The following is a 22252-nucleotide window of genomic DNA, read 5'->3' on the forward strand; positions in this document are numbered from 1 at the left end:
ATTTGAGATTAATTTAAGGAAGGCAGGTTAAATTTGAGGTTAATTTAAGGAAGGTAGGTTAAATTTGAGATTCATTTAATTAAGTTAGGTTAAATTTGAGGTTAAATTAAGGAAGTTAGGTTAAATTTGAGGTTCATTTAAGGAAGGCTAGAGCCGGAATGACAGCTACCAGGGTGCCAAAGAGACGTAAGGAATTCCTTTCAAATCCAAAATCAGGTGTCAGCCTTTTTGCCGAGACCCTTTGTGCAGCTGTTAGGCCTATAAAGGTTGTATTTTCGGATTCTAGGCCTATCAGGTTTCTGTGCCAGAACGACTGAGTGGGTCGGATGTGCCCGAGTTGTGGGTCAGGTCACGATATGTCTGGAATTATTGGGATTTTTGTCTTTGGGCTGACAACTGTTTCTTTGACAGTTTACATTTGAACGGTGCTTTGGCTTACAAATTATTATTATTATTATTATTATTATTATTATTATTATTATTATTATTATTATTATTATTATTATTATGTGGGGGTTAGATTCAGCATCCTTTTTCTCATCGGGTTCCACCTGCAACCCTATACCCTCAACCATTAACATGCCATCCACTCACAACACACCATCTACAACTTAACAACCAAAACCCTCTACCCACAGCCGTCCATCCACAACTTTCCACTGACAACCCTCCCCCACAGTCCTCCACTTGCTCTCTACCCACAACTCTCCACATACAACAAACCCACAACCCTCTACCCACATCTTTACACCCAAAACCCTCATCCCACAGTCATCCACCCACGCCCTCCACCTACACCTATCCACTGCTTCCACCTCAACCCTCCACATTCAACCTTTCACCCACAACTCCACCCACAAACCTCCACGTTCAACTTTACAACCACAAAGCTACATCCATAACCCTCTACCCACAACCCTCCACCCACAATTATCCATCTGGTCTCTACCCACAACCCTCAATCCACAGCTATCCACCTGGTCTATACCCACAACCCTACACTCACAACCCTCCACCCACAGTCATCCACTTGGTCTCTACCCACAACCCTACACTCACAACCTCCACCCACTGTCATCCATATTGTCTCTGCCCACAAGCCTACACTCACAACCTCCACCCACAATCATCCACCTGGTCTCTACCTACCACCCTGCACTCACAACCCTCCACCCACAGTCAGTCACTTGATTCCTACCCACAATCCTACACTCACAACCTTCCACCAACAGTCATCCACCTGGTCTCTACCTACAACCCTACACTCACAAACCCCCACCCACAGTCTTCCACTTGGTCTCTACCTACAACCCTACACTCACAACCTCCACCCACAGTCATCCACTTGGTCTCTACCTACAACCCTACACTCACAACCTCCACCCACAGTCATCCACTTGGTCTCTGCCCACAACCCCACACTCACAACCTTCCACCCACAGTCATCCACCTGGTCTCTACCTACAACCCTACACTCACAACCCCCCAGCCACAGCCATCCACTTGGTCTCTACCCACAACCCTACACACAATCCTACACCCATTCATCCATCTGGTCTCTACCCACAAGCCTACACTCACAACCCTCCCCCACAGTCATCCACCTGGTCTCTGCCCACAACCATCCACATACAAACTTACACCCACAGTCCTCTACACACAAACATACATCCACACCCCTCTAACCACAGCCTTCAATCCACAACCCTCAACACACAACCTCAAACCCACGACCCTCTGTTCACAACCTTAACCCACAATGCTCTGCTCACAACCTCCACCTTCAACTTTCCACATACAAACTTACTATCACAGCCCACCGCCCACACCCAGTTTGAGAGAGAGAGAGGGGGGGGGGGAAGAGAGTAATATTACGCCTAGAGTCTGCGGTGCCATGCACCTTAGCATTAACTTCTATTCTTTGGGAATTATTCTTAGAGAAATGTATAAAATAAATTTCAAAGAACAGAAAGCAAATGCTGGGTGCATGGTACTGTAGACTCTAGGGCCTAGGCCAAATCCTAGTTAGTTAGTTATTTTATTGACAAAAGTATACAATAATTAGTACAAATTTGTCCACAACGTGACATAATACAAAAATATACAAAGTAAACAGTAATCTCTGTTCTTGCAAGTACATGGCCTATACAGAAAAAAAATTATTAACAAGAAAAATAAAATATCCAGTACAAATAACATAACAGCAACTCTATTTTAGCATTTCACAAAGTTTATATAAAAAGTCTCTCTCTCTCTCTCTCTCTCTCTCTCTCTCTCTCTCTCTCTCTCTCTCTCTCTCTCTCTCTCTCTCTCTCTCTCTCTCTCTTATTGCTTTTGGCAGACATTTTTACGGACAACTCCAACCCTCCCTATTTTTCCGGGCTTGGGACCGGCACTGAGTTGGGCTGGCAAAAGCCAGCCCAACTCAGTGGCTAAATTAAAATGTTGTTTCCTCCACAGCAGGAAAATGAATGGAGTCATTCAGTGAGACTCTGTTGCCGAGCTGCTCCTGACTTGAAATGAAAAGGCAAACACGAATGGGTCCACAGAATGGCCTGATGACTGTGGGGCTGAACGCACACCCAAAGCAACACAAGAGGAACCACCATGAACACCTTCGGGGGGTTTGGGGGGGATTTCGAAGGTGTGGGGGAATCGTGGGGTCCCTCTCACGCTGCTGAAGATGTGCGCTCAGCCCCATGGTCGTCAAGTCAGTCTGTGACTCATTCGTGTTGGCCTTTTTGGGGGGTGTCACTGGTCACCTACCACTCCTTTTCCTCATGAGTCTCGGCTCTTAGGGGCTCGTCCTTACAACATCTTGTCTTCGTTGCTTTGATGAGAAGTTTTGTCAGCCAGGTTTTCGGTTGGAATTTCGCAGTTGTTAGAATCTGCTGTAGTCGCTTCCGGCGTCCTCTCGTCTCCGTGAACGATGTCTGTCAACGTTTGAGTCAGGACCTCCCACTGGTTGCCGTAGTTGGTCCTCTCACGCTGGGTATCGCAGTATATCCTGTGTTGCTTCTCCATTCTCATCCGCAGGTGCTCTTCTTGCCTCTCCTTTTCACTGATGTCCAGGATTTCATTTCCATGCTGCAGTGCAATCTGTTCCAGGTGGAAGTTCCTCTGAGCTGTGCCATGGAGGAGCGTCATTAACAAGTATTTATCCTGGTCCCTCAGAGCCTCTTCCAGTCGTGTTTGGCGCTCCCTCAGACGTCTTTGTTCCGTGATCATATTTTCCTCCTGTATCCTCGAGTATTCTTTTAACTCTTGACATTCTTTTCTAAGCTTCTCCATTTCGCTGTCTTTCTGGTCTGCCTCTTCCAGATACTTGGCATTCTGTCCTCCTAATTCTGCCACCCATTTCTTCATAACGTGGACTTCTGCCTCCAGAATGTGGGTCGTCATCTTTTCATTTTCTAGTTCTTTCTTTATTGAAGTCACTTCTGCTTCTTTTCCTTCTAACTTTTCATTAATCTTCGCATTTTGTCCGCCTAATTGCGATACCCAGTTCTTCATCACTTGTAGTTCTGCGAGCACAATCTCGGTTTTCGCTCTTTCTGCATTCAGACTTTCTGTTGTGGAGACCAACCGATCTTCTTTTTGGTGCAAAACTGATTCTAGCGACTTAACTTGATCCTCTAGTATCAAGTTTTTCTGTGTCTCGTTTGCCAGATTTTTCCGAAGCTCACGATTTCCGTCTTGTAGGCCAGCTGCCACCTCTCTGAGTCTCGAGTTTTCTGATTCGGCGAGTTCCAGTTTTCTTTGGAGAGCAACTTGGTTCTCTTTAACTTGCGTCGTTTGGCTTTCCAGATTTGCTACGATGCCTTCAATGACCGTCATATGCCCTTCCAGAGTCCTTATTTTGTCTTGGTCCTTCTCAGTTTCTACAGCTTTCCTTGCCAGTAGTTCTTGTAGGTTTTCGACTTTCCTCTGCTCCTGGCTAATTCATCCCTGTAGTCTTCTTTGAGCCTCTCGAAATATTGTTTCTCCGAAGCGAGTACTTGATTGAATGCTTCGGTTTCCTTCAGTTTGAGGCCTAGCTTAGTTCCTTTCTCTATAGCGATCTCCAGTTCTGTTTCTTTATCAGCCATCGCCTGTTGCAGAGAAGCTGTTTTCTTCTCCATTTCTTCCTTCCAAAGGTGCTCCATTCTGCTTCCATGAACCTGGCTGTTTTCCAGTGATTCTTGTAACCTCGGCTTTTCGACGTCTGGTTGGTCTCGATGTGGTCTTGGCAGCTGGATTTCTTGGTCCTCTACTTCCATCTGTCCGTCCTCCTCAGTGCTTGTCTCCGTTTCCAAGTCATTCTCACTGTCATCCAGTTCCAGACTATCTTCCAGTCTGGACACTAAGCTCATCTCCGTTTCGGAATCTTCCTCACCATCGCTCACATCCGGTTCAAAATCATCTTCACCATCGCTCATATCCGTTTCCAAGTCATCATCGCTATCAGTCATATCCATTTCAACATCATCCTCACTATCACTCATATCATTTTCACGATCATCCTCACTATCGCGCCATTCGCTTTCCAGACATTCTTCCAGTTCATGATGTTCGGGTCCATAGATTTTGTATTTCCAGTACGCAGCAAGCGCCAAGCCTGCCAACAAGGCCAAACCAGGTTTGGCGACGGCAGAGTCTGGCGCCAACAAGCTGTTCGGTCGTGGGACAATTTCCGGTTCAAGGGAATCAACAGCGGCAGCAAAAGCATTCAGGGCTTGTAAACCACTGTTGACGTCTTGACAACAAAAGAAATTGATGCAATCCTCGACTATCGAAGCGTACAAATCAACTCCTACGAATACCAGTACTACAAACAATACGTAAAATAGCTCAAACATCATGAAATGAGTACCGTATACGTTTGCTTTCTGAATGTCTTGTTTTTAAAACTGCCAGGAAAAAGATTCAGGACCCGGAGGCGCTTCTTGAAGATGCGAAGAACGCCTTCGATTCGAGGCTGGGCTCCGAAAGACTTTGTCTTCTTCTGCTTCTTCTTCTTCAGGATTCAAGATCTAGAGGAGCTTCATGAAGATGCGAAGAACGCTTACGATTCGAGGCTCGGCTCTGAAAGATTTTGTCTTCTTCTGCTGCTGCTTCTTCTTCTTCTTCTTCTTCTTCTTCAGGATTCAGGATCTGGAGAAGCTGCATGAAGATCCGACGAAGACTTCAGCACTGGGTTCCAAGCCGCCGCTGCGGCCGCAGTAGTCCTTCTGAAGGAGGGAGGATCGAGGCTCAGTCGTCAGAGGAATGCTCGGAGCGGAAATTTTTTCTTCACTTCACCTTTCATGAAATCATAAGTTTTACATTTTCCAGTCAAATATTCTCGCAATAATAATAATAATAATAATAATAATAATACACACACACATATATACTGTATATGTAACTTAGATAGTTGCTGAACTCAAATGATATTCCTGAAGTAAAGTTGCCATTTATCTTCAGAACTTGCTTAAAGAATTTACTATATAGAGCATATTTCAAATCGTACATTCTGATATTCGTATTTTTTTGTGACCTCATTTCAATGCATTAGATCTTAAAATATCTGTATTTCAGCTTCAGATTAATTTAGAAATCAGAATGTTTTCGATAGGGTCAAGTTGTCATTTGACCAAATTATTTCATTAAAATTCTACAAGAATTTAGGTTTTGGCAATAATAATAATAATAATAATAATAATAATAATAATAATAATAATAATAATAATAATAATAATAGTAATACATTGGAAGTTTTATTACACAGCCATTTGGACTTTACAATTATATATAGTAAATTCTTTAAGCAAGTTCCGTAAATAAATGTCAATATTGTTTCAGTAATATCATTTGAGTTTAGCAAGAGTAAATTGGTCAAATAATCAAGTTACTTGTGAAAGATATATATATATATATATATATATATATATATATATATATATATATATATATATATAAATATAAATATATATGTGTGTGTGTGTACGTATGTGTGTGTGTGTGTGTACGTATGTTTGTGTGTGTGTGTGGTGTACATAAGTTTTGTATGTATGTATATAAATATATATCCATATACATATATATATATATATATATATATATTTTATATTTATATATATATAAAATATATATATATATATATATATATATATATATATATATATGTGTGTGTGTGTGTGTGTGTACGTATGTTTGTGTGTGTGTGTGTGTACATATGTTTGTATGTATGTATATAAATATATATCCATATCCATATATATATATATATATATATATTTATATATATATATATATATTTATATATATATATATATAAAATATATATATATATATATATATATATATATATATATATATATATATATATATATATATATATGTGTGTGTGTGTGTGTGTGTGTGTGTGTACGTATGTTTGTTTGTGTGTGTGTGTACATATGTTTGTATGTATGTATATAAATATATATCCATATACATATATATATATATATATATATATATATATATATATATATATATATATATATATATATATATATAAATATATATATATATATATATATATATATATATATATATATATATATATATATATATATATATATATATATATATATATATTACTAAAAAGGACCTCATTCAAACTGGATGGTATCTAATGGAATATTTATTCAGAAAAAGTTACAAGCTTTCTTCGACAAGCAGTCCTCATTGTCAAGTATTCGTACAATGACCAGACGCGTCTGATCATTGATAATGAGGACTGTTTGTCCAAGAAAGCTTGCAACTTTTTCTGAATAAATACTCCATTAGATACCATCCAGTTTGAATGAGGTCCTTTTAGTAATCCTACTAATGCACAGAACAATTTTGTACGTGATAAAGTTATATATATATATATATATATATATATATATATATATATATATATATATATATATATATATATATGTATGTATAACTGAATCACGAAAATATGGAACGTGATGAATATATAAATAAAGATAAAATCCACGAAGGAAACGGAAACACTGGAGTGCTGCGAGGCCTTTCGACACTAGTCCTTTACTTAGCAGACTGATTGTAAGTTTACATTCAGTGGTGCTTTTTACCAACAAATATTTGGTATGGCAATGGGCACCCCTTTATCCCCACTCCTCTCAAACTTGTACATGGAATTCTTTGAAAAACGATATATACCTAATATCATTTATACTCCTTTAAAGTGGTATAGGTATGTTGACGATATTTTAGCTGTTTTGCCTGCTGGTATTGATGTAAATGATTTACTCTCTAATTTGAATAACCAGGTACCATCCATTAAGTTTACGTTAGAATTAGAAAAAGACAATTGCCTCCCTTTCTTAGATGTTTTAATACACAGAGAACCATTTCAAGTTAAATTCAGTATTTATAGGAAACCAACCAACAACTTAACTTATGTCCATTTTTATTCAGGCCATCACCTCAACATCAAAATATCAATTTTTTCCTCTATGTTTTTACGAGCCTTGCGCATTGTCAGTCCCCAGTATTTGGATAAAGAAATTGAATACATAAGAAAAATAGGGACAGATTTATGTTATCCTTCACATATACTAGATATTTGTTATAACAAAGCCTACAAAAAGTTTTATAGTGAAAGTAACATGAAGAAAGAAACCCCTAAGAACATTCTTAGCTTGCCTTATTTTAGTGGTTTTGAAAACATAAAATCATTGTTAAAACCTTTTAATGTAAACCTCGTTTTTTCTTATAATAAAGCAAAAGAATGTTAATAAAAAATAGCCCTAAAGAAAACAACAACATAATATATAAAATTCCATGTTTGGATTGCCCCTCATTTTATATTGGCCAATCTAGCAAAGATTTGGATGTACGTATTAAGCAACATAAGTATTCAGTCAAACTGACAAGCATCCAATGCTATATTCATTCATTTAAGTGAAAACTCTCACAGGATAAATTGGACTGAAAGTTCAGTGATTGCCAGATCGAAAGATTTCTCCCTCAAGAAATCTATTGAGTCCGCTATTATCCAGCTTACTTCCAGTTGTACTTTTAATTCAGCCCTGGTGCATGTATTATTTGGACTCCCTGTATTAGAAAATGTTCAAGAATGACCTAAAAGATAAAATCACTGACTTAATTACAGGGTAGCTATTTGATATATATTTTCTGTATATCCGTGTGTTTAATATAATTTTTTTGTAAAAATGTTCATCTTGCAAAAAGTTATTATTGTTTACCAAAAAAAAAAAGAAAGAATTATTGTGTTGTACTAAAAAAATTTTTGGTGGTCAGTCGAACCTGTATAATCTTTTTAATTGTCCTGTCCCTGCTCCTGAACGGCTGGATCTTAATCCTTTGTAAAACCTCTTAAGTATTTAACTTGTTTTGGCAGTGGTATTAATTCTTCAATTGTGTTGGATTCCAGGTACATATGTTTCCTTTATAATCCCCTTCTGTCATTTATATGAGCTTTCTTTGTAAACATACTTTTATATTCCTTCAGTCTGCTAAGTAAAGGACTAGTGTCGAAAGGCCTCTGCAGCACTCCAGTGTTTCCGTTTCCTTCGTGGATTTTATCTTTATTTATTTATATATATATATATATATATATATATATATATATATATATATATATATATATATATATATATATATATATATATACATATATATATATATATATATATACACACACATACATATGTGATGTCTTTTCTTTATTTATTATTCTTCTTTCGGCTATTCATTGTCAAGTTAAGAAAATTACTTTCTTTAGAGATGTTTATCGTTCTGGCTATGTAGTGTAGTAGCGTATTTTCCGATACAGGAGACTTGAAGGAGACACAATGTAGTTTTCTTTACTTCATTTACACAATAATAAAGTTACAGCAGTATACAAATGCATTGCAGTGCAAAGTTACAGTGAGTGTCAAATATGAGTCTGTCTTCTTCTATCAACCCACAGTTAGTGAGGCTTGCAACCCCACCCTCTGCTTCTCTGCTACCCCCTCTGCTGTCCTTTCTACTCTCTCTCTTCTTCTCTGCTTCTCAACTGGAACTTGATAAGGAATTTTGGAAGCTTTTGTTCCGCCTCTCTGTAGGCGGAATCTTGGTTTTGGTCCGGCCTTGTAGATGCTTAGTTGGTTAGGCTCATCTAAAGACTTCTGGAAAAAGCACCGCCTTCAAAAAGGGGTCGCTTTGATGTCACCGGAACTTATAATTTCGGGAGTCTATTTATCCCACTAAGGTAACCGTGCGTTTTTGTTATGAATTCCTTGTGATTACGAACTCGATTATGAGCAGTCATAATGGCTTCGTAACCACTGCATACTCACAACTTTTACTCGAGTTTTGCTTTATGTTCCAAAACATCACTGAACCCAGGCATTTAAAACACAACACTTTTTGTTGGCCTCGATACAAGGCGAGTAAGCATTTAGGCCTAGCTTTGTCATGAAATTACAGTCAAAACTCCAAACTTATTCCTTCTCAAACTCTATTCTCTCTCTCTCTCTCTCTCTCTCTCTCTCTCTCTCTCTCTCTCTCTCTCTGTGCTCGTTTCTTAAAATCGTTTCTTAAAATCCCTCTCTATCTATCAATGTCTATCACTGAAAGGTTTCTCTCTCTTTGTCCCTTCATTCAGAATTTCTAGTTATGTCCTTACATTACACACATACATACATACAAACATACAAACATACATACATACACACATATGTACGTATGTATGTGTCGTGCCCGACAAATTTTTATTCCCTTCTTACCTGCAAGATTCTTCTAAGTGCCGAAACAGCCGTCCACCGCGCCTCTCTCATCGTCTGCCGCTACCGAGTCTGCTATTTCGAAGGGAAATTATCTTTAAGTAATGTTATCTCTCAGAAAGGCGTAATAGAGACGAAACAGTAGTTTCTTTGCTTTAATGATGAAAGTTAACTGATTGACTTTCCCGAACCAATTACTGTATATTGGTGACACGGAATCTAGGTGTAGATGACTCCTACTTATAAGCATTTATGCTTAATTAGTCTACATGACATTACCTACTATCTCTTAAGTAGTCTAGGTGATGTTTATTTCAAGTCATCTAAACTACTAGAATTTTTTGTAAGCAGATGTGACCCAGATCCCGTGTCACCAATATACAGTAATTGGTTCTGGAAAGTCAATCAGAGCTCTTTGCCAATGATGATGTAGATAAAGATTTATTAGTTCTGAGTAGCTGTAAAAGTGATCCGTTCATGTTCCTTATCAGGTTTCAGATAGTGTCCTTGATTGGAAAAATAATTAAACATAAAAATGAAACCCCTCAGTTGCCAAGCAAAAACATTACAGTGCTTATCGCTTGGCGTCTCTTAGTTTTCTTGTACTACATACGAGTCTATCAGTCGAGAAACATGCCAAGCGCCATCCTGGGCCAAAGTATTTTTTAATCTAATTTATTATATTTCAAAAATGGCACTTGGCATGTTTCTCGACTGGAAAGCTCATATGTTCCATTCTCCATGCTCAGTAAATTGTTCTAATGCCGTTTTTGGTATGTAGTTGGCACCTTATTATTATGCAATCCCAGAAAGAGAGTTCTCGTTTTTGGCCACATCTGAGCTCTAAGTAGGCTCCCTCCTCTTATCGTTTACTCTATTATAACGTAATTGTATAAATCTCACTGCGCATTGTTCAGTGTTTGTTCCTTTGCCCTCTGCTTCCATGTTTTTGAATGCTTTCCCTGCTTCAGTAATTTCTGGCTTTCATGAGCTGGAACATTCATACTGATAGAAATAATGCTAGATGATTCACAGTCGCAGAGTCAGTCCTTTGAGGTTAAACTCCCTCCAGGCTACATAAGTTCCTCCGCCTACCTGTCCCTTCGGCCTCAAAAATTAATAAGGAATGTCGAATTTTCAAGTAACTGATAACTTCATTACCTGGTGTCTTTCACAGTAAAGATATAACCTGCTACAGCTCTGGTAAACGAACTGTGTGAGTCAGACTTGATATTCTCAAACACCGTTAAGATCAGGTGTTACTTGAAGGGCATTTTAGAGGGCATCGCTAACGAAGACCGTTTCCTAAGAATCCTCCAGACCTCAGGTGGCTTCTCGGTCATAATCTGAACTGAATCGGGTTGATCTCCCCAGAAACAATTATGAACAGGTGTAGCGAATAGGACGGCTAGGATGATATCAGGTGGCTTTTCGTTGATTAAACTTTTCACTTGCTTTTGCATGGTTATGCTTTTCTTCATGTTAATGTGTTGTGTACAGTAACAAGCGATCTGAGTTCATAGACATTAATATCCAGATACCTATATATGCATGTATCATTAAGAAACAGTGATAATAATAACAATAGCAGGTGAGGAGATGATGAGGCTAAAGTGGGGAAAACGACACAAAGAGGACGAATGATGGCGGTTGATTGAAAATGCATGGAAGAATCTGGAATAGTAGAAAACTGTTGCAATTACTTAACAACAGAGAGAAAAGCTGAATAATCAGAAAACCTGAGAACCAGAAATGGATATAAATAAATTACATAGGCTTTTCTGATGGCTTAAAATAAGCAGGAGTGAATTTGCTCCTTACTTAAACATTTGGAAGTCAGACGACTCCACAACTGCACTAGGCAAACTATTCCACATTTTAGTAGTAGCCAAAATAAATCTAGCAAACTGAGCAGTAGTCAACCTGATACTAGAAAACAACACAGTATTTGCATCAGCAGCCTGCCTGTTGCGAACGAAGAAGCTAGGTCCGGTAAAGATTATAGAGGATGTTTGTCACTTTAGTACATTTTATTCAGTAAACATAATGAACTCACCTTACATCTCTGCCCTAAGTCAACATTTAAGAGTTGGGAGAATAAGCCTGACATATGACATAACAACCCAAGATTTTGATGTGAGAGTCAGCACTGGAAAGCCACAATGGAGAGCAGTATTCCAAACGAGGAAGAAAAAAAGAGTTATAACAGAGGTGATGGTTTCATCACCAAACATTCGAAAAAATTTCCAAAAGATACCAACTTTTAGAGAAGCAGAGGAAGGAATATTACGTCGATGCTTCTCAAAAGGTAATTTATTTTCAAAAGTTACACCCAAAGTCTAAAGTCACTGACATATAAAACAGTACCACTTAAATGTAAATCAGGAAGCAAAGGCAAAATTGTTCTGGATCGAATAACTATATTCTTTGAGTTTTAGAATGGTTAAGCTTTATACAGACCGCAGTAACTGCAGGCCAATATCTGTTCTCTCTGTGCTCTCCAGAGTTGCTGGAAAACCTATTTTTAAACCACTATACGAGAATATGTAATTTAAAACGACTGTTAGCTGATAGCCAATGTGCATATAGAAAATAGTTAGGTATCTGCAATGCTCTTTTAGATTTGACGTGCCATTTGCAAGAGAACCTTGATAAGGGTCTTGAGTGTAGAGTAATTCAAATAGATTCTAGTGCTGCTCTTGATTTGGTGAATCATGAGGCACTAATTTATAAACTGAAGAATCTTGTAGTTGGTGTTTATGTTTTAGGATTGTGTTGTAACAGCAGTATAGGTGCCTCGCTGTCAAATTTCTCAGTTCCAGAGGTCTTTTATTCCTCACACCATTGGACTTGGAACAGGCTCCCTAAGGATGTTGTGCACTGGAGCCTCAAAAGTTCAGGCGAAGGTGCAATGCATTATTACCCTGAAACAGTTCTCCCCCATATGGTGTAGTGCCATCAGTGCACCTAACGCGGTCCACTGTAGGCATTACTCAAGGTTCTATGCAGTTTCCACTGGGACCCTAGCTGCAACCCCTTTCATTCCTTTTACTGTACCTCCATTCATATTCTCTTTCTTCCATCTTGTTTTCCACCCTCTCCAGACAGTTGTTTTACAGTGCAACTGCCAGGTTTTCCTCCTGTTGCACCTTTAAAACCTCCTTCACACTCAGTTTTCCTTTCAGTGCTGAATGACCTCGTAGGTCCCAGCGCTTGGCCTTCGACCTTAATCTTATATTCCAATTCCAATTCCTAAGACCATGCTCCTGGTATTTTAATATTTTAGTTACATTTTATATTTATTTATGAACACCATATCGTCTGGAAGCTTAAATGTCAATTCAAGGGCCCCTGTGGGCTTGTTCCATATGAATAGGGTTCATCTTTTGAATAATAATAATGATAATGCCTACTCCATTCATGAATATGTGCCAGATTTCTATTCAAGGAGTCTGCAACCACAGACTTAGGACATGGAGAAGGAACAACAGTTAGAAGAGCAGCGTCATTGGCATATGCAATAAATTTGTTCTCCAGACCTCGCTCCATGTCACTAGATAGATAATAGTTCCAAGAGCACTATCTTGGTGAACACCTGAAATGACAATACTAAAGGTACTATACTGTCCATCAACACAGAACCATTTGGGTTCTGCTCATTAAAAAAGTAATTTGAAATATCAATTAAAGATCTATCAGTTAAAAATAATCTTAGCTTGTAGATAAGTGGTTTATGATTCACAAGGTCAAAGACTGACCTGAAACTTAACCAGACTGCATGCCTCTGCATCCTCATCAAGAGCACTCTGCAAGATGGCGATCATGAAGAGTGCATCACAGCTACCAAAGCCTTTATGAAACCCAAACTATAATGCTGGTGGCAGGTTTTTATCTTCAGCAAACCTACAAAGTCGCTTGGAGAGCGGCTAGTCAAAACTAGGATAATTGAATTGGTCTACATTTTGAGGAGCAGCGATGTTTCAATTCCTCAAAAAAAAAAAAAAAAAAAAATGAAACCTTCAAGTCAACTAACTTTTCGAAAATAATAGTAATTCTAGGAGCAGTGAAATTAGCAGTATTTTTCTTTAGAAAATATTGTAAATATTCCATCAGGGTCTGTGCCATCGTAACTGTCATGCCCCAGAAGCAAAGCTTTGACTTTTCAAGATCTGAAGGCCATTAAACACGTGAAAGAGGCAACACCAAGGACTCGTCACATTGTTTGCTAACAGACTTGAGCCAAAAGTCCTGCCTTCTGTTCGGGGCATTATACAGCAGTTCTATTAACTCTTACATGAGGAGGCATGCTAGGATCAACTCCAAAGAGTGATGACTTAAGGGCAGGCCACCAACTTGTGGTCATCGCCACTGGAGAGCAAGATCTCTCACACCCTAACTCAAAGCTCTCTCAGCTCTCCCATAGACTACCTGAGTTTGACTTCTAAGCACAGTGAAATTAAGCCACAACACATTCGATCGATTGCTCCTCTATAAATATATATATTTTTTTTATGATAGGCAAGCTTACATGCAGCATGAAACCAAAGCTTATCTTTAAGACGAAACTGGGGAATTTTAGAAGGAATTCTCCTCTCGACAGGAGTGCTAAGGCGATCATTTAAGCACTCCATAACTTACGCATTCTCTCTGTGTGCTTAGAGCCTTGTGATCTTACTGTTCTTGAAGGCCTGAATTACCCAAAGGGACTTCTCAAATAAGTTTTTTCCTACCTCTGCAGTTCCCCAAGTACGGAATAATAGTTTTTACACAAATAATTTCTATTCAAAAAGCCTAGTTTTTATAATCCGTTTAGTCGTACTTGTGAGATTTACGTTCTCAAATATCAAGGTGCTTTATAGTAAGACTTTGGTGAAAAGAAATGGAGTGGATTGGTTCGATCATATTTCTTATAATTCTGCAAAGGAATATATGAGTTACCTGACCAAGGGAAGTCTGACAAAGTTTGCAAACAAACGAATGGTCACATTCCTCATTCTGTGGTACACAGAAACCTCTCTCTCTCTCTCTCTCTCTCTCTCTCTCTCTCTCTCTCTCTCTCATACAACGTAGTCGGTTTCTTAGAATTACACATCCCCAAGCAAAAGAATTCGTAAACGTCAACAGATGTTCCGCCTCCGCAGGTGTTTTCGTAGCAGGATATAACGAATAAAAAGGGGCCGTTGCTTGTCAGTGGCAGCTCTTAGCTCGAAGCTGAAGTCAACTGAGCCTGGGGAGAAGTGACACTGTCCAGAAGAAACTACGACTTGGCGAAGACTCTCAGAATAGTCAACATGGCTTTCTTCAAGCGATACCTACCAGCTCTCTGGATTGGCTTGTTTCTGATCGTTTCCTCGACCCAAGGTGAAACAGTATATTCACACTAAATATTTTATTAAATAGCTGAGGAAAAGAGCATATGGATAGTAGAGTTGGCTAGGAGGAAGGCTTCAGAAAGTGGTTCTATATAATTGAATTTTTTATGAAAACGAAACGAGGGCAGCATATAATGTTTCACATCATCTGCCATCCCCATTTCTTTTTTTTTTAAAGGTTAGGATAAACAAAAGGGCATTCCAGTATTGTAGGTAGATTAGCAACGAAATTTCATACCCCGTCTTTTCTCGGTATGTCAGAATTTTAGAGGATCCCCACAATTCAAGAGTGTCAAAATGTCTGTTTGTAGTGTTGCCATTCCTGGGGGTATGCACATGAGGCTTTCTACGTAGATCTGTTATTATTGCCATGTTTAGAAGTTCACTTTGTAGAAGTAAACTTTAATTGGTCAGATATTATTATTATTTGTAGGGTTGTGAGGGGGCTAGTGCCATCAGCGCACGTCACGTGGTGCACTGTGGCCATTACTGAAGGGTGTTTGCAACACCCTTTGGTCCCTGGCTGCGCTCACTTTTCAACCTTTTTCTTAACCCCCTCGGGGAACCCTTTCTTCCATCTTGAAAATGCCAAAGTTCTTGGCTCGACAGCATAAATTTCATAAATCCTGTATTTTTACAGACGCCTAACGCCCCCCCCCCAAAAAAAAAAGCAAGAGAAAATAAAACATGAACCGATTGTTTTCAAACATTTGGGCAACATACCTTGAGACTCAGTCAGGCAATTTTCATCTATCCAATGGCTTAGTTACTACAGATACTTTAAGGGCGAACAATTGTATTCTTCGAACATCTTGAATAACTGGTATATAATTGCGAAGGTATATTTTCGTAACTGGTAAAGGTATAGGACAGCCCCACCTGCGAACACTAGAACCAAAATGAAACGAATAGACATTACATTCGTGTCCACTGAAATTCATAGTGACTTGCGTAGTTTTTCCTCTTTGGTTTACCTCGACTGCAGTAATACTGTACCTGGGTACCTAGATTTCCATCTATCCAGTAAATTGATGAATATGAATTTGAGCAAAGGAAATTATGATAATGGTAGTGACGTACTGGTATTAATAATTACAGTAGAATCCTTTAAGTATGCCTGTCTTCAGTGTTTGATACATTCTTGTTATATCTTAGGAAGAGTATATTCAACACGAACCCAACAGGTTGTAGTACTGCTTTGAGTTAGATTATCAAAACTGGTGTGTTATCAGCAGGAAAGACACATTTTGCGGGACCTCTGTAATTGAACACAGTCCAAGATATAAATTCCTGAATGCAATCTTAGATATTTTGACTTTCAACTCATATTTTCGGAGCATTTTGAAAGTTATATCAATGAACAAGATTGGTCGAATAATAACACTGTTAATCTTTAGCCTTTTATGCTTATGAAGCAAAGTCAACACATCTGCTTAGAGCAATACAAATTTAAATTTCATGGTAACAATTACGCAAAATGGCTTATATCATCATAATTGTGGTGGTAAAACTATGCAATACGTTTTTAGATAGTTATTATTGTATGTACAGCCCCGTAGTGGGGTAGTGCCGTAGGTACACCACACGCGGTGCACTGTAGGTATTACTTGAGGTTCTTGGCAGCCCAGCTGCAACTCCTTTCATTCCTTTTCCTGTACCTCGGTTCATATTCTCTTTCTCCCATCTTACTTTCCTCAACCCTCTCCTAATAATTGCTTCATAGTGCAACTGCGAGGTTTTCCTCCTGTTACACCTTTCAAACCATTTTACTGTCAGTTTCCGTTTCAGCGCTGAATGGTCTCATAGGTCCCAGCGCTTGGCCTTTGGCCTAATTTCTGTATTCTGTTCTGTATGTACAGAAACATTCTCTTATTACTTCTGCTAACCAGTGCCATTCTTCTTTCAAATACAGTAAGTGCTCAGGGCTATGGAATACCGCCACCAGTGCCACCACCAGTACCACCTGTAACCAGTACAAGTAAGTCGAGTTTGTCACATTTTTAACTTCACAGACATCGAATTACTATATGAAGTATTTGTTATTGTCAAACAGTTCATTTATCCCTAATTCTCTTTGTTAAGTTCTCATTTTGGACAGCTTATTTTTGAGGAAATCCTGACAATTTGTCTGCTAGTAAATATTTCCGTCTCAAAAAATGAAGCCTTGATTGAGGCTTCTTAACAAATGGAAAAAATATGAATCGGCTATTTCAGTTTACCAGTCCGAATTATTAGGTGATGATTTTCGTTTATATGTCTTATCATAGCAGGTGGAGTAAAATTTCAAATTACCAGTGTGTCGAAACTACCAATGCTGGATATTTTTGCAGTGATGATACAAAATAAAATAAATAAAAATATACATTCTAGTCCAGGACAATTTACAGAGAATTGCTTTTCTGTAATTTTTTTTTTATTTCGACCGGAATTGTAGTTGTATCTTGGTCACCAGATTTCTGTTCATCTATATATTTATTAATTGTGAATGTTGTAATGTATTTCCCTGTTTCTGTCTCACAGTCATCATTGAATTGCAGTGTAAGAGTTGTATTTATGATTTCATAGGCAAGATTTTCAGTTTTATATGTTTCCTTCTGTTCAAAAATCAGTGCAGAGAAGAATTCTGGTAAACACGCGACCGTATTATCAAAACTGGCTGTCTGACTAAAGTTCTCATTAAATCTTTGCATGATTTTTTGTGAGTTGTGAGTGAAGTAGATTTCAGTCTTAGAACAAAGAAGATTAACCGAATTTATACAATCTGGGCACGCCATTTTTCAGTAGCTAAGTTAACTTGAGATGAAGATGACAGCAACAGGAAATAAGGCAATGATAATGACAACAAAGATGTTAACCAGTACATATCTGCTTTAGGTAATAAAGACTGTTTGAATTTCGTAGTATAAAATACGTAAAAATGTCTACATATATCATCCCAATGGTTGGTGTGGTTACGTAGATGCAAATATGTTCTGATAATCATTTTTGTATGTAAAAATTACGTTCACGATCATTTCTCCTGACTAATGTCATTCTCTTCTCTCCAATTACAGCGACGACTCAGACGAGCACATCAACAACTCAGACGAGCACATCAACAACTCGGACGAGCACATCAACAACTACACCCAAGATAATCACAGGTAAGTTGTTACAGACAAAATGCTCTCACTGAAATATTAGATTAAGAATACAAAGTCATTCTTCTTGCTGATTAGTTCGTGCATCTCTACCTAGGCTTTTGTTTTGCTAAATTCTCCTCTTGTACAGCTTATTTCGGAGGAATTGTGACAATTAAAAGGAAGAATAGCTTTAAAAAAAAACTTAACCTAGTTATTGCATTCTGAACGCGTGGTTTTTCAAGAACTACATTAACAGGGGAGAAAGATAATAAGAAAAGAGCTGAATAACGATTATGTGGTAATTACTACAATGTTGTTCATAATTCTAGTAGTTTTTCAATGTTTGCTCCATTTCCTGTGGCATGCTAGGAAGAGTGCATTCAACACGATTCAATCCAAACTACACCGAAAACTTTCAAATTGCAAATCAAGATTGGTTTTTAGTTGTCTGAAAAGAAAACTGTTGTGCTGGCTTCATCTGTCTCTCCACACTTTTTTGTGTCCGCACTTTTTCTGTCCGCCCTCTAGCCTCAGTAGTTTTCATTTTATTTAAAGTTAAAGTTAGCCATAATCGTGCTGCTGGCAGCGATGTAGGATAGGCCACCACAGGGCTGTGGGTTAAAGTTTTATGGGTCACGGCTCATGCAGCATTATACCGAGACCACCGGAAGATAGATTTGTTTTCGGTGGCCTTGATTATACGCTGTAGCGACTGTACAGAAAACTCGTTTGCGCCGAAGAAACTATGGCGCATTTTTTACTCGTTATTTTTGTCTCTCATACTAATTACACACCTATTTTCATGATTAAAGTACAAAAAGTGTAACGTGGATTGATCCTTGTTCACAATGCAAAAACTAGGTTAAGTTTTTTTTTTAGTTCCAAGGTCGAAACATTGAAAGTATTAGGTAGACTGAAGGGACCTGTGTGATCGAACAAAGTCCAAGACTTGAATGACGGTAATGGAATCTTATTTTTTTCTTTATTTATCAACTGTTTTTTGCTTAATTGACGTTTTGATCTATACAATTAACTGGTGGCTGTTAATTACACCATCCACTGACAAGATTGACCAGTTGGTATAACACTGAAGCTTAACGCCATGCTAATGAAGCAAAGTCTAGCTTATCTGCTTAAGGGAAATAAGACTTGAGCATTTAAAATTTCATAGCACATGTTACGTATATAAAGAGGTCTATGCTATAAAAATGGTGGTGATCATATTAGCAATAATATATTTTCAGATAGCTGTTCCTGTATGTTAAGAAATATTCTCTATCGTCTCTCCTGACAAATGTCCTTCTTCTTTCCAATGCAGTTCCATGGTGTTTTAACTACAATTCATTAGAAGACGGAGTCACAGCAGTACATGTTGCACCAAGAGTAGTCAGTTCATCGGGTGTTCCTTACCATGAGAACAGCTCGCCATCGGCGGAAGTCAAACTCAATGTGGGCGGAAACTCCTCAAGTAAGATATAACAATGTTACTTGCAACGACTTCGGGTTTACAGAGTAAAGAAATTGTTATTGATCATACTTCATTTATCTCTGGTTAAGCTTCTATTTACTGAATTCTCATTTTGGACAGCTTTTTTTTTTATGAGTAATGACACCCTCAGCTAGTGAATAATTTATTTTGAAAGAAAGGTATTAGAATTGACTTTAAGCTATTTAACAGTTGTAAAAGTTGATTTAGCAGCTGATGATATTCATGTACATGTCTCACCGTAAAAAGGTCAGGTAACCAACGCTGGGTATTTTTGCAGTGATAATACATTATTGAAGGGACTCATTGGGAATTTGCCTGCTGATAAAGGTTTAAGTACGAATAATTGGTATAGGCCTACTTCAAGTGACACACCTTATTAGGGAGTTTATCCTTGATTGTTTTCCTCCATAAACCAAATCCTGCTGATGTTCCCTCTGGAGAGCCGAGCCCTCCGTTATGTAGTACAAAAGAGAATCGATCATAAAACGTTCACATGCAGAGCACAAACTTTTCTCTGGCCGTCTTTAGCAGGAATCTCAGTCTAACAACAGTAAAAGTCTAGACTTAGAGTACCCTTTATGGAACTACAGCACTAAAAGAAAGAGTCCGCTTAACGCTCTAGAAATCAAGCTTTTCGTCCTTAGAGCTGCTGAAGGAGACAAAGACATCGATTCAGTTATCGAGAATGTAACTGTTCTAGAGAGCTTTCACGAACATACACAAAGCCCAAAGAATCAATACTAACTTGCACGATGAGGTAGAAATAATCATCGCCATTTCTACCCTGAATAACAACGTCACCAGTACGAAACATTGTTAATTTTTGATCAATCGTTAGCAAAAAAAGCTTTATGAAATGCATTGCAAGTTAGTCGAGTCATTTTCGGGCCCTTTATATCAGAGTTCACTAGAGTAGTTGCACTCGTCACTCCCCAGGGCCTTACATTTCCCTGGGGTAATGATTTCTACGATGAAAAGCTTTTTCAGCCTTGTAAAAGTGTGATGACAAATAGAACATCCTGTCTCCAGTACTGTGAGATTCATGTTAAAATATCCTTTCACAAAAAAGACGTGCTAAAAAATTGTTAAGCATGCAAGGGTTTCACGAACACATATAGTTTTGTCCGTTCAGGTTGGCTGATACCTGACTTTGTTAAAAAGACATTCATTTCTTATTATTTATTAGCAATCGGGTGTTGCTTCGATGGGTATAGGTACCCGTACCTGAGCATCATCTTCGTCAATGGGGATCTCTTCATCTGTGGTGGTGATACTTGGATTTTGATAGGTAAGTAAGAGCTGGAAACATCATACACACACACACACACATATATATAATGTATATATAATTATGTATATTTACATGTGTGTACGTGTGTGCGCGGGTGTTTGTAATGTGTGTATGGGTATGCTTATATGCAATATATTTCTGCATGCATGCATGCATATATAATGCATATACATTATATTCATCATTCATATATATATATATATATATATATATATATATATATATATATATATATGTGCAATATGTAATATATGGGTTTATGTATTACGTCAGTCTTTTATTTTAAGGCAGTTGAGTATAACCTCTATTTAGATTATTTATCACGCAATGACATAAATGTCTGCTCATTTCAGATAAGATAACTATCATCCAGATCATTTATCCCGATGGGAGTGTAGTAACAATAATAATATTGGATTAGAAACCACTTCTTGGAGGAACATCAACAACACAACTAGATGCGGCAGTGCAAGTGGAAACTGTTAGATGTCATCAGTGATAAAAAACACAATGCCTTAGCTGCGGATGTTGTGTCAGAATTATCTTTGGAATGCATCCATTTAGAAAATTGTGCTTCATGCGCTGGAAAATTGAGTAATTTATTTCAATAAAATATCAGTATATCTGTGATGTTATAAAAATGTCTTCAATAAAACTATATTTATTCTATCACTAAAATTGTTATGTGTTGTTTACTAATGGATTAACTTGATATCTGCACCATTAATAATCTTAAAGATTGTAACACTTGAAAAGATATGTAAGAAGTTACCTTAATAATTGATTTTTCAGCATATTCACCTTCATACTTCACTATATTATGGTATAGTATACTACTTTCTGTAAGAATACTGTCACTTTTTCTTAGGGCAAAGGTAAACCACATTGATTTCGCTATGAGGTATTTTTTATTGTAACTTTTATTTGGCTTTTAATGCTTTCCTAATTGGCACTAGGATGAATAAAAAAAAATAATGGGCAAAAGTATGTTTTATTTTGAATTTCCTACAGAAAATTGTACACCAGTGGTCTTCTGTAGCATCCGAATTGAAACACTAAAAAAGATCGTAGTTGTATTTTTCCCAAAAGTTCTGATAATGATTATGAAGTACATAGTGAGGCTGATTTGGAATTGTTTTACTCAACAGGAAAATAGAGTGAAAATGCAAGAGACATAAAGAATACAACAAGGAAATCTTCACTTTCCAAAAGTACTCTAAAAG

The 22252-nt window shown here is 37.8% G+C and overlaps 3 protein-coding genes across 3 annotated transcripts; 2 read left to right on the forward strand and 1 right to left on the reverse strand.

The window, feature by feature from the left end:
• The first annotated feature begins 158 nt into the window (after nucleotides 1-158).
• On the forward strand, nucleotides 159-1753 carry LOC136842174 (uncharacterized). The gene is made up of 2 exons (XM_067109534.1): nucleotides 159-186; nucleotides 639-1753. The coding sequence occupies exons 1-2, from the start codon at nucleotides 159-161 to the stop codon at nucleotides 1751-1753; spliced, it is 1143 nt and encodes a 380-aa protein (XP_066965635.1).
• A 1055-nt stretch (nucleotides 1754-2808) lies between these two features.
• LOC136842175 (uncharacterized) lies at nucleotides 2809-3837 on the reverse strand. Its single transcript, XM_067109535.1, has one exon. The coding sequence runs from the start codon at nucleotides 3835-3837 to the stop codon at nucleotides 2809-2811; it is 1029 nt and encodes a 342-aa protein (XP_066965636.1).
• An 11070-nt stretch (nucleotides 3838-14907) lies between these two features.
• Nucleotides 14908-22004, forward strand: LOC136842042 (serine proteinase stubble-like). Its single transcript, XM_067109429.1, has 6 exons — nucleotides 14908-15116; nucleotides 17040-17105; nucleotides 18181-18270; nucleotides 19568-19717; nucleotides 20925-21026; nucleotides 21383-22004. The coding sequence occupies exons 1-6, from the start codon at nucleotides 15047-15049 to the stop codon at nucleotides 21448-21450; spliced, it is 546 nt and encodes a 181-aa protein (XP_066965530.1). The 5' UTR covers nucleotides 14908-15046; the 3' UTR covers nucleotides 21451-22004.
• Nucleotides 22005-22252: the final 248 nt, after the last annotated feature.

Source organism: Macrobrachium rosenbergii, chromosome 9, assembly GCF_040412425.1.
Source record: "Macrobrachium rosenbergii isolate ZJJX-2024 chromosome 9, ASM4041242v1, whole genome shotgun sequence".
Classification (NCBI taxonomy): Eukaryota; Metazoa; Arthropoda; class Malacostraca; order Decapoda; family Palaemonidae; genus Macrobrachium; species Macrobrachium rosenbergii.